This window comes from Delphinapterus leucas, chromosome 16 (assembly GCF_059928025.1).
Source record: "Delphinapterus leucas isolate spDelLeu-1000000601 "Yukka" chromosome 16, BTC_Dleu_Yukka2, whole genome shotgun sequence".
Classification (NCBI taxonomy): domain Eukaryota; kingdom Metazoa; phylum Chordata; class Mammalia; order Artiodactyla; family Monodontidae; genus Delphinapterus; species Delphinapterus leucas.
The window spans coordinates 71,298,524-71,315,431 of record NC_143144.1 but is presented as its reverse complement, the minus strand read 5'-3'; the positions used below and the strand labels follow the sequence as shown (position 1 = coordinate 71,315,431).

Sequence of the window (16,908 nt, the reverse complement as noted above, 5' to 3'; positions counted from 1 at the left end):
GGGTTCAGGGCTGAATTAAGTTGCCCAAAGTCACACGGTTACCAGAACACAGCAGAGCTGGGATCCGAACTCCATCTCCCACTCCAAAGCCCATGCATCCTGCCCTCTGGGCCTCGCCCCCTGGCTCTCCTGAGTCTGCGGGGTGATGGGCTGACCACAGAGGAGTGGGTCCTCGTCCCTCGGGCAGAAAGCCCTCCTCTTGGCTGGCAGCAGCTCCACGGATGGCCTCATCTAAGGAGATTCTCCTGGGGCCTTCGCGACAAAGTTCTCTAAAGCTTGCCAAAGAGCACTTCTCCCGGGGAGATCCCACCCAGGGCTGCTCACCTGGCGGGCAGGCTAACTGGGCTCACCTCTAGGGCGGGGGCTTTCCTGAGGCAAAACATCCACTTGGGATAAAAGCCAAGTCAACTACGAACTCAAGGGGTTGCTGAAATCAAAACTGTGCCAAGCTGCCAGCTCATTAACTCTTCTCCCCCTCCATGTCTACTCCTCATAAAACCACAGGTCCTAGCCCAGAAAGCTCCACGGGCCCTGCCCTCCCTACCCAGGCCTACAGGAGCCAGCGGTGTTGAGCAGACACTATCCATAGGGCTTCGCCTGGGCCTGTGCTCAGCTAGTCCCCCACTTCCCTCAGGTCTGGTCCCTGCCCACTCTAATTAAAGCTTCACCCCTACCCTCTACTTACCCCACCCTGTCCCACCCCGCATCCTTTCCCCTATTGCACTTACCACCACCTAATAGTTCATTTAGGTATTCACTTTGTTCACTGCTGCCTCTTGCTCATGAGAGCAGATTTGTTTCCGAGACGCTCATGCTGATTCCCCAGGACCTGGGGAAGTGCTGGGAACTTAGGAGAGCCTCGGTGAGTATTTCTTGAATGAGGGGATTGATGAAAAGCCTACTATATGCATTATTCTAGAAGCCTGCAATGTCAGTGCATTCTACGAATTACCTCGCTGCCTGCAATGTCAGTGCATTCTACGAATTACCTTGCTGCGTGCCCCTGGCAATCCTCTGGGGGCAGGTCCTGTTATCACCCCCTTGCTGAATGTGGAAATAGACAGCGGGAGGTTCCCGGCTCACTAGTGGTGATGCCCCCAGAGTCTGAGCACATAGCCATGAAGTGTACTCTACCCACCAGCCTCTCCCAGGGCTCCCAGCTCTGGACGCCTCTGCCCACTGCTACCCGGTTCCCACATCTTTTGAGACTACTCAAGCAACCCCTCCTCCATGACGTGTGGCGAGGACAAGCCCCATCCCAGCACTTGGGAGGCTCTCTCTGGACCACGAGCTTCTTGGGGCCGCGACTGTGCCTGCCTCCTCGCTGGACCCTGCCTGGCTCACAGTGAGTCCTTAAACATGTTCACCAGGGAATGAAGAACTACCTCCTTTCACTCGAAAGTGCAGGTTCGGAAGAGAGCCTCTAGTGGCCTCTGACATGGCACGAGGCCCCACTTCCTCTGATCCACATGGGGGGCACCGCCCTTCCCTGCCGAGATGGCGTTCGGACTCTGCATCGACCCAACACGGCCCTCACGGCTTCTCAGCCGCTCCATCTCACTGCTGTGCGCACTCTGATCTCATCGCTGAGGCCAGGCCAAGGGGCCAAGGTGCAGCTGGTTCAAACGCTACCCTGGCCCTCCAGAAAGGACTAGAGGACGAGATCATGAGCTCCTGACCAGGTGCCATACTGAAGGTGGTCCGGATAAAGGGGGACGACCTGGGGGTCTGCGGGGCAGTGGCTGAGAGCCGGGCGGCGGGTGCTCTTGAATGCCTGAGCTCCGGCCCTGAAGAATCCAGCATTCTTCATGGCCTCCACATCCGGAATCCATCGAAGCACCGTAAGCCTCTGGCCTTGCTCAGCCCCCATACACGTGGAAACTGGTGATCGGAGGGACCAGATTAGCAGACCACTATCCCAAGTCCAGACCACCGCCCTGTCAGACCAGCTTTTGGCTGAGTTACCAGCCTTCAGAATGGCTGTGACCCAGGCCCGGGGCTCCTGGGTGGTGTGTCTAAAAGACTCTGACACTGAGTAGCTGTGCCCCTGCCTGGGTCCCCGGAGCTCTGTCCCTGCCTCCCTCCCAGGTCTCCTCCGATCCCTGTCACACACTCCACAGCCAAGGCCCCGGAGAGCCGTTCTCCCTGCAGCCCATGAGCACTTGGCCATCCCCGCCCAGGCCCTGCCCGCAGACTCTGACCCCACACCTTGTGGACAAACCTGGAAAAGGGACAGAGAGCAGCCAGCACGGCCTTGGTTCCCCGAGATCCCCTCCGGCCCGGGGCCTGGCCGGCAAGCTGCCTGACCATCTCTAGCGTCTTGCGCTCACAGGGGTGAGGCTGGACCTTGCAGTCTGTGTCCACCGTGCACACCCGAGGCAGGGAAGACAGGGTTACGCCTCCTTCCTCCGCCCGTGGGCCCACCACTCTCAGCCCTGGCTCTTTCCCGGCAGAGTACATGGGGGAGGGGCAGCCGGTCTCCGAGCATCTCCTCTGCACAAGCCCCGCCCCACACCGCTCTTCCATCCTGTGCACACGTGTACTTTTTTTTTTTTTTTTACAACGTACTTCACTCTAGCTCCTGGATGGAGCCTGACAAAGATGACTGGGAATACAGGGATCTCACCCCCAGATGAGGCCTCCCTGTGCTGACAGCAGGGGAGGGGACCCCACCGGATCTGAGCCTCTCTACCCCGTGCGACAAGTTCGGAATTCCCAGCCTAGAACCCCACAGGGCCTGACACAGGGCGGTAGAACAGAGCAGAGGGCCCCAGGGCCGAGGCTGCTGGGCTCCATTCCTCTTCCCTCCCTCTCAGGGGGACCTCCGGCCTTGGGGAACTCTCCTCACCCCCATCCCGCTTCCATACAGGCGAGGCCACTCCTTTCCACACGGAAAGGCCTTACTCACCCGGAGAGGCAATGGTGCACGTGGCAGAGCCGCCGAGGGTGCTGGAGAGGCCGTGGGCGGCGTCCTCCACCTGCTCGGCCATCAGCACGTGCTGCTCCCTTGGCTCGCTGGCCAGCGTGCGCAGCTCCTCCCACCTGTGCCCCGAGCCCCCGGCCGAGAAGTTACAATGGCTCATCGCCCCACACTCACCCACCTCCTATCCACCCGTCTCCTAGACGCTGGGCTCCCTGTGGACAGCCCCGCCACCCACTACTGCAGGAGCCACAGAGCTGCAACCTCATCCACCTAGGATGCAGGTAAGGTCTAGAAGTGAAGCACAGAAGGACCTCGAGGATGCTCAGCCATGGGTCATAACGTGCACATGCTCCAGTCTCCGAACTTCCTCAGAGGAGAGCCTCACACTCAAACCGTCGTCTCTTATTTGAGACAGGGTCCTAACAGATTTAGTCGTCTAGTTTTGCAACCTATAGCTGATGAGAAAAATTTAACCAGAGGGCTTCCCTGGGGGCACCGTGGTTAAGAATCTGCCTGCCAATGCAGGGGACACGGGTTTGAGCCCTGGTCCGGGAAGATCCCACATGCCGCGGAGCAACTAAGCCCGTGCACCACAACTACTGAGCCCGAGTACCACAACTACTGAAGCCTGCACGTCTAGAGCCTGTGCAACAAGAGAAGCCACCCAATGGGAAGCTCGCGCACCACAACGAAGAGTAGCCCCTGCTCATCGCAACTAGAGAAAGCCCATGCACAGCAACGAAGACCCAACGCAACCAAAAATAAAAAAAAAAAAATTTTAGCTAGAAAGGAAATGAAGGAAAGTGGTTCTAGGTGACAGCAAGAGAAGAACAAACAGGGACAGCTAGTAACAGAAAAGAAAAAAAAATCTTGAAGAATTATAAATAGTGGCAATAAGAACTCAAAGGCCAGCAACATGAGGCCGTGTAGAGGCAGGAGCTGGCGTAGCTCTACAACCAGAGGGCACTGTTAGTGTCCAGAACAGAAATGCTGTGGGGGATGATGACCGTAGAGCATGAAGAAAGGCTTAAATGATGTTGAGAAACCTGTTTTTAAGAAGACAAGGCAGTCAGTGACACATTTAGAATCCTGCCTATCAAAAATTCATCAAAACAGACCACGGCTTGGCAATACAGCAAAACCTTCATGTATCTCTAAACCTCCTAATGTAAAGCTCCCCATTCTCCTCTGAAGCCACAGAGACCAGACACTTTGCCCAGCACCTGGGACAGCGCCTGGCACACAGAGGGGCTCCTCAGTTCCGGACTCACATTAGCATTGAGTGGGCAGCTCTGCCGGGCCGCACCCTTAACTCTCCCAGCCCCCAAACAGACCTTCTTAAAAGCTCCCTGGGTAATTCAGATGCTCAGCCAGAGTTGAGAACCATCAGAGAAGGGGCTCAATGTACACTAAAAGGGGGAAAGAGTTTGAACAGGCAACAGTCTTTAATCTCACACTGCAGTGGTTCTCAGACTTTGGCGGCATCAGAATCACTGAGGGGCCAGAAAAACCACAGATTGAGGCTCCTTTTGCCCCAGAGTTTTGGACTCAATGCAGTGGGGCCTGAGTGTGTGCATTTCTAGCAAGCTCCCAGGTGATGCTGATACTGCTGGTCCAAGGAACACACTTGGAGAACCACTGGTCAACAGTGAGCTGGCCTCTTACTAGGAGTGGGGAGGGGTCAGGTAGCCCTGGAAGTCCAACAGGCTTTCTCAGAGGCTTCCTGTGTCTGCAGCTCAGGTCTTCATATCTGAGCCGTGCCCCCTTTTCTGAGCAATGGCTTCTTGATTTCCCTACACTAGGGATGCTCAAAATATGGTCTGTGGGCCAGTGAAGAGCCCTGAACTGTTTCACCCTGATTCAGAATCCGATAAGTATAGACACCAAGCATTTAGAAACTAATCGTACAGCAACTTGACAGTCATTTTATGTCTGTTGAGTCAAATAATAAATATCTGAGTTTCTATTTTGTTTTTATTTCATCTTTCTAGCAACTCATTTTTATTGTATTTTTTTTAAAAAAAGTATCCGTTCATGATGGATTAGAAAAAACAAACAAACTGGACCTTCACCACAGTTTGAGAAGCGCTACTCCAGCCAGCAGCTGGAGAAGAAAGCCCCAGAACGGGCCAGTATTTCCACCCATGGGAGATTCTATCCTCAGTGACAAACCTTTGGGCAAATACTACGTGCAAGGCACTCTATTTGGCCCTATGTGGGGATGACGGTGGGCAGGGAGCCATGAAGTAACGCCCACTCTCCTCTCTCAAGGGGTTTATACTCCTTATATCTGAGGACACAGAAAGAGCCAGCCGTAAGGCAGCTTGTGTCTAATACCAACTTACTGGCAATGACACTAATGGTGGTGGTACCTGTCATCATCGTCACCAGGACACAGCACAATCGGGGCAGTCCCATGGTACCTACAACCTCAGTCCCCTTCTATCTTCTTCCTCTTTCTGCACTTGCTGGTCCACTCGGCACTCAGCTCCTGGTGATCTTATTTAGGCTTTAAATACCATCCTCAGTTTCAATCTCGATGCCTGTCCTTTCTCCTCTGCTCCAGACTCTCGTATCCAACTCTCTACTCAGCTTCTCTACTTAGATGGCTGATACGCATCTCAAACTTGACTTGTCTGAAACAGAATTCAATTTCCTTTGTTCCTTTCCCACTCTTTCTCTTTTCAGTAAATAGCACCACCATTCACACTGGAGCTCAGGCCAAAATCTTTGATTCTTCTCTCACACACCCATGTCCAATACACCGGTCACTCCATTGCTCTGCCTTCCAAAAGCATCCTAAATCCAGCCACTCCTCAGCGGGGTCACAGCTGCTTCCCTACTGCAAACCATCATAATCTTGCATGTGAGCTGCTCCAAAGGCCTCCTAACTAGACTCCCCACTGCCCCTATTATTGCTTCTCCCTCTGCCTCACCCACCAGTCTATTCTCTCTACCTTGCAGTCAGTGCGATTTTCTAAAAATGTAAGCCAATTCATGTAATTTTCCTGCTCAAACCCCCCACCCCAAAGACTTCCCAGACTACTCATTACAAACTTTAGTCTCTACAATAAGCCACAAAAGCTCTAGACCTAACTCCTGCCCACCTCTTCTACCTTATTTCTTATAATTCACCCCTTGCTTGCTGGGCTCCAGCCACTCCTGGCTGTCTCACTGTTTCTATCACACACCGAGCTAGCTACTGCCTCAGGACCTTTGCACTTTCCATCTGCCTGCCTTGCCTGCTCTTTTCCCTGTTATTTGGAAGGCTTGTTCTTCACTCAGGTTTCTGTTCAAAAACCAACTCTTCAAAGGAGCCTTGCCAGACCCCCCTATCTAAAACAGCTGTCCTCTCTATTCCCATCACTCTGTAACCTCTTCCCTACTTTATTGTTCTCCTTTGAATTTTATTTCCACCTGAAACTGTTACTTATTTATTCACTCCTTTTTTTTTTTTTTTAAATCTAGTTCCTTTCCTAGAACAGAAGCTCCATCAGGGCAGGGACTTTGTATTGCTGTCTGTGCATCCTGAGAACCTAGAATAGTGTCTGGCACAAGGAAGACAACATATATTTATTGATTGAGAGAATAAATAATGTACAGTTGGTCCTCTATATCTGTGGGTTCCACATCCATGGATATGGGTGGCCAACTAAGGGACTTAAGCATCCATGGGTTTTGGTATCCACAGGGGTCCTAGAACCAACCCCCTGCAGATACCAAGGAACAACTATACTAAAATTAATAAAGAGATTTCTATGTATAGGCACAGTGCCCAGACCAAGAGTCATTTCACTTGATACCCACAAATGACAACAGCCCCACTGAGGTCACCTCCATTTTCAGGGTTGAGAGCATTGAGGAACTGTGCCCCCCTCTCCTCTAGGAAGGCATATTCCTGCATCTGGCTCCTGACCCACCCTGTGCAGTTGGATGAGTCCATGAATTTCCATTTCTGCCCAGATAAATTGGAGTCAAGTTTCTGACACTTGAAATCAAGTATTCAGACTAAATTAAAGACGATGCAAACTCTCAGACTTCCAAAGACTTGGCGGTCCCCTTGTGCCAGCAACAATACAGCAAAGTGACAAAAAAACGGATCCAGGAAGGATCAGGATGGTTTTCCCAGCTCCCCTCTCTTCCCATGGCTGCGACGTCCCCAGGCTGACCCAGAGGGCTGACCCCGCGTGACCAAATCTCTTACTGGGAAGCAGACCCCCACAGTAAACACAGGTGACACCCCTTTGCTTCAGCTGCTTGGCTGGCAGGGCCACATGCCCTTGGGACCTCCCGTCAGTGACAATGATGGGGACCTGGGGCACAGAGGCAGTTCTGCCCCCAGGGAATCCTTTATGCAGAAGGTATTTCAGAGCAAGGCCCATCTCTGTACGTCCTCCTCTGAGCTCACCCAGAAGGAAAAAAACAAAGAAGAAAGAGTCAGCGGTCCAGAGGTGAAGTTGGAATGAGAGCCTGAAATGATGGCCACCTTCTTCCAGCAGAGACTCAAAGGGACAATTCCAGCATGAGATACGCACTCTCTCACCATCTAAACCACAAGAATGATGAAGAGAAATGAACTTTTCCCCTGGACTTAACACTCCCCCATACATCTCTGTTGTGTTATGTAACAATGACATTCTTTGTGTATGTGTTTGCTGTCTCTCGCCATGGTGTCTCTGGGGCACAATTCTCCTCATTTGTCTAACACCCACCTCCCATCTCCCCATCCGCATACCATTCCCTTCTTGTTACAGCTCAACATCTCCTTGGGGTGGGAAAGCAGATAAATGAGCTTCATAAGAATTTATGGGCGTGAAGGATGGGGCTCTGCGGCAAGGGTCTGATGAGGCCTCTCTGTCCCACTTCCAAGTTCAGGGTTGGGCGCTGGAAGGCTGAACCGTTTGACTGCTTTCAGATCAGGGCAGGTTACGGTGGTCCCATCTCATCAGGATGCTAAGATTCTCTAATCCTCACAGCCTAGTTACAGGGACTGTCGATTGAGCTTGGAATCCCAGCACAGAATCCCTACTAAAGCTCGCCATAGGAAGCTCGTGCAAACGTCCTCAGAGGGTGGACTGCCAGCTCTGTCAACTGGGAAGAAAATAATGACTCACTACAATAGATTTTGGGCAAAACCTTTCAGTGGATGGTAATAGATGAGGAATCCCCTGCTCAGAGACCAGTAATACTAACTTAATATTTACTGTGCACTTACCACATGTCAGGCACCACTGTGCTAAGAGAGTGTGTGTGTGTGTGTGTGTGTGTGTGTGTGTGTGTGTGTAAAGGTGCTTGGCTCATATAATTCTCACCACAGCTCTGAGACAGGGGAGTTCAGAGAAGAGAAGGGCCTTAGCTAAGGTGACATAGCTCATGGGTGGTGGAGGTAGGACCTGAACCCTCCACTTCCAGAGCCCAAGTTCTTAAACATCAGGCTACACAGCCTGCCTCTCCCCAGCTAGCGGAGGTCAGAACTGCAGTTGAAACCCAGTCCAGCTAATTCCAAAGCCAATGGTCATTCCTCTGCAGACTTGCGCCTAACGGGCATGGAAAATGGGCGCCCATTCATTTATGTACTATCTAAGCAGAGATCACGCGGCCAGCAGAGCTTTAAAATATTTACTCTATGGCTCTTTGCTGAAAAGGTTTGCTGACCCCTACTCTATACTGTTCTAAATGGTTTCAAAACACTTTTCGCCAAAAGCCAGGAGCTCCCTCTGCCTTCCCCCTGGCAGGGCTCCCCACAAGCCTCTGGCTGTGGCCCTGCATCCTTAGCTTCTCAGCCAGACTTCGCTTTCTCTCCTCAAAACACCCCCGCAACCCTCGCCCATCTAATCATCACTTCTTTCCATATGGATTCAAAGCTTCAGGACCAGGAAAAAAGGCACTTGTTCTCCGCAACTCTGTTCTTGTTTCTCATACAGGTCTACCCTCGGCCCCTCCAGAGTTAACCTTTGTTTTCCCTTTTCAATCCAGATTTTCTGAGTGGGTCTGGGCCCCGCTCTTCATAGCTACCAGCCTGTGGCTAGAGAGAAATTAAATTTCAAGGCCACGAGGGCCCAGACTACAACTCCACGGACCTCTGGGGTGTCCGCTTCCACATCGCTTAGCGCACAAATGCCTGTGCCGGCCACCCTCTCCACCTCTGCACCTGACCTGCTGGCTTCTGACCGACCAAGCGCAGGTGAGATTCCTAACAGTATCTGAACCCCGGGAAATGAGAAGAAACCCTGCTACCTCCACTTTTCTTATTCCACAGGGTGTTTCTCACAGAGACTGTTCTGAGCTCATTGTCTGGCTCCAGACAGGAAGGTCTGAGGCCAGAATCTAAGGTTTTTCTAATTTCTCTCCAACGGGACTAAACTAGGTAGAAAGTGAAGGTTCACAGATGGACTGCTGTTTATGATAGAAACGCGTGGACTGATTAAGAACAAGGGCGCAGGTACTAGTCCTGTGAGATACTGGCCAGCTAAACTTGGCAACGTTACTTGGTCTGACACTCCTGTTAAACCTGCTAAAGTAGAAAAAGTAACAGTATTGTTTGAGGATTAAATGCTGTATCCAGTGCCTGCTAGTACCTAGTAAGCACTCCATCAGTGGTCATTATAATGAACTACCTAGCAGCCTCTTCTAAGAAGTTTACTTTTGAGTTAGTCTCAAATTCTAGTCAGCGTGAAAGTCCCTTAGGAGATTTACTAATGTGGATTTTCAGATTCCATCCTCCCAGAGTCCAAATTGGTGGGTGTGTGACCAGGCCTGAGAATCTATCAATACATTTTAGACCCGCCTCCCCTTTCCCACCCCCCGTGATTCTGATGCAGGTAGTTCATGGAATAGACTTTGAAAAATAATTCATAAGAACACTCACTGTAGGTACAGGGATGTTGATTACAGGAGTTTTTGTTGTTGTTGGTTTCAGCGATGGACAAAAATCCTGGAATCAAGCTAAATGTGTCCTTTTAGGGGTCTGATCTACTATATTGTAAGAGCTCAATTCATTGATTACATAGCCATTAAAAAGGATCAACATGAAAAATAATTCAGCTTTATGCAAAAATACACACCAAATAATATTAAGTAAAATTAAAAAAAAAAAGAGCAAAGTGCTTTGTAATTTTAACTATTCTAAAAACTATGTTTAAATGTTAATGCAGCTTGAAAGAGGCCAGAGCTGGCTATAAAAGGCTTTGTGCTAACGAAAGGGGTCATTGCTATTTCTGCAGAGCTACTCAACACGGTACAACTTTGATAAAGCTACAGATGGGGTCCAAAAAAAAAAAAATTCAATCATAGGAAACTCAGAGTCATGTTATGTGAAATTAATCAGATGATGGAACAGACGTGCACAGCCCTCTGGCCCAGACTTCTAGGCATTCGGAAGCCAACTGCTGGCTGTGTTTTATCTGATTTTAGGTTATCATGGAGTACAACACTGTAAGGTTTGATTGTAGTACTTTTTAAACTTATTACAAAGTAGCAATAAGGTGACTGTCAAAGTGTCTTCTTAGTCATTTCAAAACATGCTTTTAGGGGACTGCACTGATCTGGAAAGGCAAGTGTTCTGGGTTTTGGGGAGAGCTGTGCTCATCCGTCGAGAATTTAAAACTCCACTGAAGAAAAGGGGTAAAGAGCCCTGGGCAGGTCATCGCTCCCATTCGGCCAACATTCCTCTGTTATTAGTAAGAGTGTCTTAATGTTCAATGTCCTCAATGACCCTGCAACCGTGGCCAAAAAACCAGGAACTGCCTCCTTTTCTTGTTTGTTGTCTTACAGCCAACCTGGGATACACAAATGCTAACCATTCTCATCCCCAAAAGAAGAGCTGACCTTGTTCAGACACGTAAAGAGGCATCTTTCTCCACCCCCCAGTGTCCTCATCTGGTGCATCCTCAATGCATCTCCGCATGTCGTGGGTTATGAATAACAGCCCTTAGTTACGATTTTCAGCACAGCTGACAAGAGGCTCAACTAATTACTTAGGGGGCAGGGGTGGAGGGGGAGGTCGGAGAGAGGTGGGAAAGGACAGCTCCATGGGGCCTCCTGGACGCGCAGTGCGACCCTGTGGTCCCGGCCAAGTCACCTGCTCCTCCCCAACCTCAGTATCCTCTTCCATAAAATAAGGGGTTGGAAGAGGTACTGGGTGTTCTCTACAGAGTACCTTTTGGTACCAAGTCACTTAAACCGGCTTAGTTTTTCACAAGAGAGCAGGGCTGAGTCATTTGAGTCAAAGTCCCCCAAACGTTTTTGACTTTCAGTCCTATATTTAAAACATTAGGTTACTTTTTCTTCTGCAAATGTTTGTGTGTATATAATGGGTACAAAAGTTTTTATAACAATAAAATATTATATCAATAATGATATAATTCACATACTACAGAATTCACCATTTTAAAATACAAATGTCATTGTTAGTATAATTCAGAGTTGTAAAACCATCACCACTACCTAAGTCCAAACTATTACCATCACCCCAAAAAGAAGCTTTATACCTATTAGCACTCATATCCCGCCTCCCCACATCCCCTGGACATCCCCTGGAAATGACTAACCTACTTTGTCTCCACAGATTTGCCCATTTTAGACTATTTCATATAAATGAAATCATACAATATGTGACCTTTTATGTCTGGCTTGTTTCACTTAGCATTTTAGTTAAGCATCTTGCCTCTTGGCCATTTTGATGTCCTCTTTGGAAAAATGTCTATTTAGTTCTTCCGCCCATTTTTTTAAGTTTTTTTTTTTTTTTTTGGTGATACGCAGGCCTCTCACTGTTGTGGCCTCTCCCGTTGCGGAGCACAGGCTCCGGACGCGCAGGCCCAGTGGCCATGGCTCACGGGCCCAGCCGCTCCGTGGCATGTGGGATACTCCCGGACCGGGGCACGAACCCACGTCCCCTGCATCGGCAGGCAGACCCCCAACCACTGCACCACCAGGGAAGCCCCCCGCCCATTTTTTAACCAGATTGTTGGGTTTTTTGTTATTGCTTTTATGAGTTCTTTATATATTTTGGATAATAACACTTTACTTGATATATGGTTTGCAAAATTTTTCTCAATTCTGTAGGCTGCCTTTTCATTTTGTTGTTTCTTTTGCTGTGCATAAGCTTTTGAGTTTTATGTAGTCCTATCTGTTCATTTTTGCTTCTATGAATAAATTAAATTTTGTGTACCCATTCATCCATTGGATTTTGGCTATCATAAATAATACTGCTGTGAACATCACTGTACATGTTTTTGTGCAGGCATATGTCTTTGATTCTCTTGGAGTGGAATTCCTAGGACATGTGGTAACTCTATGTTTAACATTTTGAGGAACTCCCGTACTGTTTTCCAAAGTTGCTGCACCACTTTACAATCCTACCAGCAGCGTATGAGGGCTCCAATTTCTCCACATCTCTGCCAACACTTGTTATTGTCTGTCTTTCATTTTATCCCTACTAGTGGGTGTGAAGTGGTATCTCATTATGGTTTTGATTTGCATTTCCTTAAGGACTAATGATGTTGAGCATCTTTTCATGTGCTTATTAGCCATTTATATATCTTCTCTGGAGAAAAGTCTATTTACAAGGTTTCTTATTGAGATGATGAAAATATTCTAAAATTAGATGATGGTAATAGGTGCATAACCCTGAAAATATACTAAAAACCACTGAACTGTACACATTAAAGGTGTGAACTTTACAGTATTTTAATTATGTATCAATAAAGCTGCTTTAAATAAATTAGTGTGTATAACACTCCTAGGCCAGGGGGCAGTGGGAAGAGACCTTTTAAAAGTGCCGATTCTAAGTATCACTGCCCAGAGTGATTTAGCAGGTCTGGAGACAGCCCAGGCACCTGCACTTTAACATACTCCCTAAGCAATTCTGACTCAGACCATCTGACCAAAGACCTCACTTTGACAAGTACTGCTCAGTGTGTCTGGGCCCAAGACACAGAAGTGGGGACGCCACTGTTTTCTACGGGAACCATTTGTGGAGGGCCCGAGGGTAGAAGGCTCCAAGGGAACATGGAAAGGTCAATGTACACTAATATCACTTTTAAAAAACATATTAACGTGCTTTTTCCTTTGAACTTTCTTGTATTTGACTTGCTGCTCATTCTGCACCCAAGGTCAGAGGAAAGGGCTGGGATAAACAACCTAAGATGAAGTCACTGTGGATGGGGGCAGTAACAAGATGGCTGGGTAGAAGGACGTGAGCTCACCCTCTCACGAAAACACCAAAATTACAACTAACTGCTGAACAACCATCGACAAAAAACTGCTGGAACTTACCAAAAAAGATATCCTACATCCAAAGACAAAGAAGAAGCCACAACAAGATGGTAGGAGGGCACAACTGTGATAAAATCAAATCCCATACCCACTGGGTAGGCAACCCACAAACTGGAAAATAATTATATCTCAGAGGTTCTCCTATAGGAGTGAAAGTTCTGAGCCCCACGTCAGGCTCCCCAGCCTGCAGGTCTGGCATCAGGAGGAGGAACTCCCAGAGCATCTGGCTTTGAAGGCCAGCAGGGTTTGATCACAGGAGCTCCACAGGACTGGGGTAACAGAAACTCCACTCTTGGAGGACACACACAAGGTCTCGAGCACACCAGGACCCAGAGGAAAAAGCAGTGACCTCATAAGAGCCTGGGCCAGACCTACCTGCTGGTATCGGAGGTGGGGGTAATTACCTTAAACATAAACAGATTAAATGCTCCAAACAAAAGACACAGACTGGCTGAAATGGATACAAAAACAAGACCGATGTATATGCTGTCTACAACAGACCCACTTAAGATCTAGGGATACATACAGGCTGAAAGTGAGTAAATGGAAAAAGGTATTCCATGCAAATGGAAATCAAAAGACAGCTAGATTAGCAATACTCAGATCAGACAAAACAGACTTTAAAATAAAGACTGTTACAAGAGATAAAGAAGGATACTACATAATGATCAAGGGATCAATCCAAAAAGAAGATATAACAATTGTAAATATATATGCACCCAACACAGAAGCACCTCAATATATAAGGCAAATACTAACAGCCATAAAAGGAGAAATCAACAGTAACACAATAATGGGGGGGGGCTTTAACACACCACTTTCATCAATGGACAGATCATCCAGACAGAAAATCAATAAGGAGACATGGGCCTTAGATGACACATTAGATCAGATGGACTTAACTGATATTTATAGAGCATCCTGTCCAAAAGCAGAACACACATTCGTTTCAAGTGCACATGGAACATTCTCCAGGACTGATCACATGCTAGGCTACAAAGTAAACCTCGGTAAATTTAAGAAAACTGAAATCATATCAAGCATCTTTTCTGACCATAACGCGATGAGAATAAAAATAAACTACAAGAAAAAAACTGTAAAAAACACAAGCATGTGGAGGTTAAACAATATGCTACTAAACAACCAATGAATCACTGAAGAGATCAAAGAGGAAATCCAAAAATACCTAGAGGCAAATGAAAATGAAAGTATGATGATCCAAAACCTATCGGATGCAGCAAAAGCAGTTCTAAGAGGGAAGTTTATAGCAATACAATCTTACCTCAGGAAACAAGAAAAATCCCCAATAAATAACCTAACCTTACACCTAAAGCAATTAGAGAAAGAAGAACAAACAAAACCCAGAGTCATTAGAAGGAAAGAAATCATCATAAAGATTACAGCAGAAATAAATGAAATTGAGACAAAGAAAGTGATAGAAAAGATCAATGAAACTAAATGCTGGTTCTTTGAAAAGATAAGCACAATTGATAAACCTTTAGCCAGACTCATCAAGAAAAAAAGGGAGCAGGCTCAGATCAATAAAATTAGATATGAAGAAGTTACAACCGACACCAAAGAAATACAAAGGATCATAAGAGACTACTACAAGCAACTATATGCCAATAAAATGGACAGCCTAGAAGAAATGGACAAATTTTAGAAAGATACAATCTCCTAAGAGTAAACCATGAAGAAATGAAAAATATGAACAGACCAATCACAAGTACTGAAATTGAGACGGTGATTAAAAAACTCCCAACAAACCAAAGTCCAGGACCAAATGGCTTCACAGGTGAATTCTATCAAACATTTAGAGAAGAGTTAACACCTATCCTTCTGAAACTCTTTCAAAAAATTGCAGAGGAAGGAACACTCCCAAACTCATTCTATGAGGCCACCATACCCAAACCAGACAAAGATACCACAAAAAAAGAAAATTACAGGCCAATATCACTGATGAACACAGACACAGAAATCCTCAACAAAATACTAGCAAACTGAATCCCACAATACACTAAAAGGATCATATACCATGATGCAAGGATCGTGGTATATCTCAGGGATGCAAGGTATATCCCAGGGATGCAAGGATTTTTTGATATCCGCAAATCAATCACTGTGATATACCACATTAACAAACTGAAGAATAAAAACTGTACGATCATCTCAATAGATGCAGAAAAAGCTTTCGACAAAATTCAATACCCATTTATGATGAAAACTCTCCAGTAAGTGGGCACAGAGGGAACTTAACTCAACATAATAAAGCCCATATATGACAAAACTACAGCCAACATCATACTCAATGGTGAAAACCTGAAAGCATTTCCTCTAAGATCAGGAACAAGACAAGGATGTCCACTCTCGCCACTTTTATTCAACATAGTTTTGGAAGTCCTAGCCATGGCAATCAGAGAAGAAGAAGAAATAAAATGAATTCAAATTGGAAAAGAAGTAAAACTGTCACTGTTTGCAGATGACATGATACTATACATAGAAAATCCTAAAAGAAAACTACTAGAGCTCATCAATGAATTCAGTAAAGTTGCAGGATACAAAATTAATACACAGAAATCTGTTGTACTTCTATACACTAACAACAAAAGATCAGAAAGAGAAATTAAAGAAGCAATCCCATTTATCATTGCATCAAAAAGAATAAAATACCTAGGTAAACCTACCTAAGGAGGCAAAAGACCTGTACTCCAAAAATAATGTGATGCTGATGAAAGAAATCGAAGCTGAAACAAACAGATGGAAATATATACCATGTTCTTGGATTGGAAGAATCGATATTGTCAAAATGACTATACTATCACAAGCATGCTACAGATTCAATGCAATCCCTATCAAATAACCAATGGCATTTTTCACAAAACTAGAACAAAAAAATTTTTAATTTGTATGGACCCCCGAATAGGCAAAGCAATCTTAAGAAACAAAAATGACACTGGAGGAATCAGGCTCCCTGACTTCAGACTATACTACAAAGCTACAGTAATTAAAACAGTGTGATACTGGCACAAAAACAGAGATATCGATCAATGGAACAGGAAAGCCCAGAAATAAACCTATGGTCAATTAATCTATGACAAAGGAGGCAAGACTATACAATGAAGAAAATACAGTCTCTTCAATAAATGGTGCTGGGAAAACTGGACAGCTAAATGTAAAACAATGAAATTAGAACATTCTCTAATACCATACACAAAAATAAATTCAAAATGGATTACAGACCTAAATGTAAGACTGGATACTATAAAACTCTTAGAGGAAAACAAAGGCAGAACACCCTTTGACATGAATCAGAGCAAAACCTTTTTTGAGCCATCTCCTAGAGTAATGGAAATAAAAACAAAAATAAACAAATGGGACCTAATTAAACTCAAAAGCTTTTGTGCAGCAAAGGAAACCATAAACAAAGCGAAAATACAGCCCACAGAGAGAAAATATTTGCAAATGATGCAAACAACAAGGGATTAACCTTCAAAATTTACAAAAAGCTCATGCAGCTCAATATGAGAAAAATAAACAACCCAATCAAAAAATGGGCAGAAAACCGAAATAGACATTTCTCCAAAGAAGACATACAGACGGCCAACAGGCACAAGAAAAGATGTTCAACATTGCCAATTATTAGAGAAATGCAAATCGAAACTACAATGAGATATCACCTCACACCAGTCAGAATTACCATCATCAAAAAG

The 16,908-nt window shown here is 46.3% G+C and overlaps 1 protein-coding gene across 1 annotated transcript in view; it reads right to left on the bottom strand.

Moving 5' to 3' along the window:
• The window catches only part of VWA2 (von Willebrand factor A domain containing 2), a 48,947-nt gene that overhangs the window by 9,691 nt on the left and 22,348 nt on the right, over window positions 1-16,908 (bottom strand). The window contains 4 exon segments of the mRNA XM_022568703.3: window positions 2,222-2,354; window positions 2,909-3,042; window positions 4,147-4,158; window positions 7,136-7,321. Coding sequence (XP_022424411.2) covers window positions 2,222-2,354; window positions 2,909-3,042; window positions 4,147-4,158; window positions 7,136-7,321 — 465 coding nt within the window.